The sequence below is a fragment of the Poecilia reticulata genome, linkage group LG4, assembly GCF_000633615.1.
Source record: "Poecilia reticulata strain Guanapo linkage group LG4, Guppy_female_1.0+MT, whole genome shotgun sequence".
Classification (NCBI taxonomy): domain Eukaryota; kingdom Metazoa; phylum Chordata; class Actinopteri; order Cyprinodontiformes; family Poeciliidae; genus Poecilia; species Poecilia reticulata.
This window is the reverse complement of record NC_024334.1, coordinates 4,571,038-4,577,599: the sequence shown is the minus strand read 5'-3', so window position 1 is coordinate 4,577,599 and position 6,562 is coordinate 4,571,038. Positions and strand designations below refer to the sequence as shown.

Below are 6,562 nucleotides of genomic sequence, written 5' to 3'. Positions count from 1 at the left end.
CAAACGGAAGCAAACGGAAGCAAACGGCAGCAAACGGCAGTAAACGGCAGACCTTTAGGACCAACGTAAAGATGAAAGCAGCCCAAAGTGTAAAAACCTGTTTGTTTTGAGCCGACTGTAGTTTTCTGTTCTTTACTGTCGGCTGCTGAGCCGTGAGAAGCTGCAGCCGCCTGCGGTTGACCTCCGACCCCCGGCTGTTAAACAGTCCATTCAGGCCGTTAATATTTGTCCAGGAACAGTGGGCCCCTCCTGGATGTGGTCGGCGGCGTCCTGCGGCGCGTTGCGGGACAAGCGGTCATTCATGGCTGACCCGCCTCCTGCCTGTGTTTGTGTTGCAGCTGACGAGGCGCAGAGGCAGCTGGCCATGTGCGTCCTGTACCACATCAGCATGGACGACAGATTCAAGCCCATGTTTGCTCACAGCGACTGCATACCGCAGGTAAGGCTGGCTAACGTCGAGGCACGAACCCAGCCTGACATCGGTTCAGGTTCTGACCGGGTTCTGGGTCCGTTTTCCTCTCGACATGTTTGACATATCAGCTTTAAACTTAGGATTAGCCGTTTTAAGGGGAATATAAATGATTTCCAATTAATCTGCAGACACAGTGATGCACCAGCAACAAAGAGCCGCCGTTTATATAGCAGCGTGCAAAACCCAGCTTTTATTTTGATAGTCCACTCCAAAAACAAATTGACAAATTAGCATTAATATTTAGCTCTACCTAATATTTATAGCTGAATATTTAGCTTACTAGAAAGCCTGCTAATTAAATATTTAGTTTGGCCATAAATTTAAATAGCTTCAAACTAGAAATCTAATTTAAACTCTTTAATTTGAAGCACACCAAATATCTAGTTGGCAAGCTAAATACCTAGCTTGCTAACTAAATAGATAGTTAACTAACTAGTTGCTAATTAGGTAACTAACTGGTAGGTAATTAGGTAACTAATTAGTTAGCAAACTAATTACTTAACTTGCTAAGTAGTTAGTTTGAAGCTAAATACATATTTACTTAACCAGCTAGATAACTAGCTTCAGATGTCAGTTTAAAACTAAATACTTAATTAGCAAAATAGTTATTTATTTTACAAATTACATGTTTAGTTAGCAAAACTGATTTTATTTGGTATGAAGCTAAATATTTAGTTTCGATTTGGATATCTAGAGTCCTGCTAAATATTTACCTTGCTAAATAAGATTTAATTTGTAAAATTAATCACTATGTTGCTTATTAAGTATTTATTTTTAAGCTATGACATTTATAATTGTATTAATAAGTTTGACTTTTAAAAATCCATCCTTTCCCCCCCTATAAGCTAAGATATTATGGTGATGTCTTCAAACGGCTCCCCGCTCAGAGAGAAGGATCCCAGCCTGACATTTGTCCAGGTTCTGTCTGCGGTTCTGGTCCAGATCAGCCCAGAATCAGATTCCCTCTGTGGGAAAACAAAGTTTCCCCCTCAGGCTGATTCGCTCGCAGCGTTTGGAGCGTTGGCTGCTGCGACCTGGGCGCTGCGCTGCAGGCGCTCCCTCCTGACCCGGCCGACCCGGTCGCCGGCCGACCCGGTCGCCGGCTCCTCTCCTGTCAGCCGATTGGCCGGCGCCGCGCGGCGTTAGCTTGCTGGGATTGGGTGTAAATGCTGTCCAGATGTGGATGTGAGGCTCTGCTGTTTGTTCAGAAGGTCGAGTCGGCAGCAGATCAGAACCTCGGCAGCGTGACCAGGATGTGACCTCTGACCTCGGCCCCGCCTCCCTCGCTCTCACTGATCCTGCTGAGAGACTTGGACTAAATGAAAGAGATGAATGTTTCTTCTCACATCCACAGCAGAGATCCTCAGACTTTTAGTTTGAAGAGGAAACGGAGCGTAAAATCAGACAGACAGAAATATTCATTCCAGTCTTTGGGGAAACTCAGCATAAATAAAGATGAGCGCATTATCCTGAAGAGGCGGCAGGACATCAATTTGTGATTATTGTATTTCTGTGGGTCGTTTGCAGCCGAAGGGAAAAGGAAACGTGACCAAAACAGATCAGATTGTAGGACGTTAGCAGCTGATTGAGGCTCGTGGGTTAAAACGTTCACAAGGTTTATCTTCAGTTTTATGACCTGAATTTTTTAATTTTACGGGATTTTTTTTCATGTCTTCAGAATCTGAGCTTTGAGAAACGTGACGTGAAGGAAAAGTGGAGGAGCGTTTATCTGGTAGCGATGATGACATGACGGGTTTAATGTGAAGAATCAGTTTTTGTTGACGTGGGAAGTGAAGCTCGGAGGAGCGTTCGGCCTCCTGAATCAGTTTTCTGCAGATGTTTTCCTCCGTCGGCTGCTGGAGGCTCTGCTCTGAAAACACCAGTTTCATCCATTTCTACTGATCCTCAGTGGGATTCAGGTGCAGGGTGGACATTTATCGATTTATCGTTATTTAAAATACCCTTTAATTGTCCTTACTGTCGGGATTCATAGTTTTCTTTTTTTTTTCACCGGAGTTTAATAAAAGCATCAATAAAATGCCAGTAAATGTGGAAATGCAGCCATGTTGTTCAGTTAACAAATCGCTGTTTTGAACCTGCCTGGTCCCGAAGAGACGCGTTACGGACGGGAATCACTGTGACACACAGTCATAAACTAAACTTTTATTATAGCAACAGTACCACCAAATATTGTGATAAAACGTCTGAGTGCGTACCGCCCCTAACTAAAGTCTGGACTTTGACTAGGCCGTTCTAACCCAGTCCATCATGTCTTTGACTGGATGTCCTGCTGGAAGGAGAGAGAGGAGGAAGGACACACTTTTCCTTCTGTTTGTGTTTGTAATGTGAAGCAAACATTGAGGTTCAAAGGTCATGAATACTTTTCAAAGCACTGTAAACATGTATTCTGCCTGATTGTTGACTTTAGTCCCAGAAAGTCTCTGCTGACTCAGCAGATCCGTCCGGGTGTGAAACCATCAGTAATAAACTTTTCTGTTCCCACCTTTCCTCCACCGAGGCTCCGTCACTGATCTGACCCCCCCACCCTTCAGTGGGGTCACCGTCCAGGAGCAGCAGCGAGGCGGAGCAGGCTGCGGGCCCCCGGCGGCCCCCGGTGGCCGTCTGCGGTAAATGAGCAGACGCAGGTGCCAGAGAGTCTAGACGAGGCTGATTTGGGATCCGGGGCCCCCGGTATGTGATACCTAACCCCGGCCCCGCTGACGCTCCTGATGCTCAGCTCCTCACAAGAGGAGGAAGAGCTGCACCTCCTCCAAGCCTCCTCCTCTCAGCTCAAAGCCTTTTCTGTTTAATGTTAAATCAGACAGAGGAGACGGGCGGACCGGTGGGAGGATTAGCACGAACTAGCATAATGAGCTAGCGCAAGGGGCTAGCATGAACTAGCCGTCTCAACTGCAGATCTCCAACATGTCCGGCTTTGACTATCATGTTTCTACTGAACTAGAACCAGGAACTGATTCATTCTGACTGATTCCTTTAGAGCTGCAGCCTAACGATTCATTAACCGGTAATTTATGATGAGTTATTATTATAAATCTCTGGTATCTCCATCGTTGTCTCTTTTTGTCGTTTGGATCAGATTACTGATGAGTCGTGACCCTAACCCTGAGCGCTGATTCCTGCTGGGTTAGCGCAGCTAGCTTCAGCTAGCTTCAGCTAGCTTCAGCTCCCTCAGCCTGGATTCATCCGTCAGACTCAGACCTGTTGGGTTTATTCATGATGATGAAACAAACAGCTTCTGCAGGACGTCGGATACATTTAGCTTTAAACATTAAACTAAATGATCGGCAGCAGCAGAAGAAATGATCAGAGAGTCGGTTCAGTCTGGAGGAGTTCAAATGTCTTTCACTGGAATCTGTTTGTAGGATGAATCAAAATCATGATCAAATCTTCACAATAACCATAAGCAGTAAAACATTCTGGGTGCTTCCTTCCTCCCTCCCTCCCTCCCTCATATTTTATATTTAAACCCTGAGTTCAGTCTGACATGTTTAAAGTTTTACATATTTTGATAATATCTAAAATAATTTTTTTCATTTTTTTAAGTTGATCTCTTCCCTCAGTTGTTCACATGACAGAATCCTCTTTTCTTCCTTTGGTTAATTTTTTCTAGCTGATGCTTAAAATGACCTGTTTTCAAAGGAAATCTAAAAAATTCTCAGTCTGAATAAAACAGGAAGTTAATGACGTCCACAGCTTCCTGTCCTTCCTGTTCCTGTTTGTTTAAAGATGGATGCGGAGCGGTTGTCTTCTTGGGGGGCCAAACAGAGTTGAGCTTTGTTTGGTGGGCGGGGCCAATCTGCACGAGCCAATCAGAATGCTTCTGATTGAATCAGGAAGATAAAAAGTGATATCCTGCTCAGGAGTTTCAGTTTGATCTGTTTCTGACCAGCCAAGAGGCCCCGCCCTGTTTAGGGGGGCTAGATATGCAGAGGGCGGGGCCTCTGCATATCTAGCCCCGCTTTATTTAGGCCCCGCCCTCTGCATATCTAGCCCCGCTTTATTTAGGCCCCGCCCTGTTTAGGCCCCTCCCCGTTCTGGGTTCAAAACTGGAGTTGAACTCTAATTGGGCCAAGTTTACCTTTGGGATTGTGGGCTGGGATTTTAAAAATCCAAAACTTTAATGTTTGAGAAATGTTCAGATGAGACATCTCCTGTGATTGGCTGGTCCTGACCCAGATCAGATCGGGTTGGGTGAAGCATCTACCTGACCCGATGATGATGATGTTTGTTGTCTGGCAGCTGATGAAGATGATGCTGGGCAGTGAGGAGCAGCTGGACGTGGCGCTCGTCTCGCTCTGCATCAACCTGGCCGCCAACCGGAGCAACGCTCAGGTGTTCTGTGAAGGTTTGAGCTGCTCGACCAGAACCGACTGACCAGAACTGACCCATCAGACCCGACCAACCAGAACCAACCGACCCATCAGAACCGGTCCCAGCGTCTCCTCCCTGCCCAGGGAACGGCCTGAAGCTGCTGATGCGGCGGGCTCTGAAGCTGAAGGACGTTCTGGTGATGAAGATGATCAGGAACCTGTCTCAACATGGCGGAGCCACCAAGAACCTGTTCCTGGTCCGTGTCCGTCGGCGTCGCTGCGGCGCCTGAGTCCCGGTTAGACGTTTTGTTCTCGTCTGGTCTCTGCAGGACCACGTTGGCGACCTGGCGGCCCAGATCGGCGAAGACGAGGCCGAAGAGTTTGTGATCGAGTGCCTGGGAACCCTGGCCAACCTGACCATCCCGGACCTGGACTGGGAGTTGGTTCTGAGGGAGTACGACCTGGTTCCGTACCTGAAGCGGCGCCTGAAGCCAGGTGAGTGTCTCCAGACCGCCGTGACCCCGCCGTGACCTCCGGCTGCCATCGCTCAGGCCCGGTTATCAGCCAGGAGTCGACTGAGGATGGAGAAGAGACACGGCTTCCCTCCTTATCTGGAGCTTTGATGGCCGCTGACCTCTGACCCCGCCTTCATCTGTCCTGGGTTCATCTGAGCGCCTGATGCCTGCCGACCAGAGGGAAGGTCTGCAGGTCGCGCTGCGTTCAGGGTCCAGAGGATTACAAACGTTTCTCTATTTCACTTTAACCAGAATATTAAAAAACTAAACAACCTTCCGGATTTACATAACTGGAAACTTTCCACACTGGAGGGAAACAGTTTTAGGTGAAAGGTCAGAGGTCAGGAGATGTGGTTCTGCTTCCAGGCTGCTCCCTGCCAACACAAAGCATCTTATCTGGAAAGAAATGTGGAGGAACGCAGTGGAGCGGCAGCAGGAAGAATCAGACTTCCGGCGCTGGGCGGTTTCCTCCTGACGCTGCGTTTCCCGACAGGCTCAGCTGAAGACGACCTGATCCTGGAGGTCGTCATCCTGATCGGCACCGTCTCCACGGACGATTCCTGTGCCGCCATGTTGGCCAAATCCGGCATCATTCCTGCTCTCATCGATCTCCTTAACGGTGAGTCGCCGACTCTTCCTGTCAGGTTTCACCTCCAGCTGCTGGAGCCGTTTAAACTCGTGACGTCTTTTCAGAAATTACAGTTTTCACTCAGGTCTTTACAAAGACCTACTAGAGCGAATGTAGAAAGAAAAGACGGCAGTTCTTAACATTCCAACAAGAAAATTCCAGAGTTTGAAAAGTCAAACATTTCAGATTTCTGAAATTCTTCCAAATTTTTCAATTCCCAAATGTTTTCTAGATAATTTGTGTTTTCAAACTCAGAAATTTTCAAGTTTTTCTAGAAAATGCCTGAGATCTTTTGGCAGAAATGAGCTGTTTTTCTGTCCGTGGGGGTTTTGCTCCTTTGTGGAGATGATGATCTAGAGAAACGTTTCCCGGAGAGCTGAGTGTTTGTCCTGTTTCTGCTTCAGCCCAGCAGGAGGACGACGAGTTTGTCTGCCAGATCCTCTACGTCTTCTACCAGATGGCGTTCCACAAGGAGACCAGAGACGTCATCATCAAAGACACGCGTATCCTTCACGCTCCGCTGGAGGAATTCATCCCCATTCATCCCCATTGATCCACATTCATTCATCCTCATTCATCCTCATTACTCCCCATTCATCCCCATTCATCCTCATTA

General features: G+C 47.3%; 1 protein-coding gene across 4 annotated transcripts in view; it reads left to right on the top strand.

Moving 5' to 3' along the window:
- The window catches only part of kifap3a (kinesin-associated protein 3a), a 28,088-nt gene that overhangs the window by 10,512 nt on the left and 11,014 nt on the right, over positions 1–6,562 (top strand). For 2 of the 4 annotated variants that reach the window (XR_001776507.1, XM_008406416.2), the window contains exons 11-16: positions 339–439; positions 4,733–4,838; positions 4,948–5,060; positions 5,133–5,298; positions 5,812–5,937; positions 6,351–6,449. Coding sequence is in view for 3 of the 4 variants with exons in the window: in XM_008406416.2 (XP_008404638.1) it covers positions 339–439; positions 4,733–4,838; positions 4,948–5,060; positions 5,133–5,298; positions 5,812–5,937; positions 6,351–6,449 (711 nt within the window). In the remaining variant the exon portion in view is untranslated. The remainder of the gene's footprint in view (positions 1–338; positions 440–4,732; positions 4,839–4,947; positions 5,061–5,132; positions 5,299–5,811; positions 5,938–6,350; positions 6,450–6,562) is intronic. The other 2 variants (XM_017304284.1, XM_017304285.1) reach the window with 1 other exon arrangement.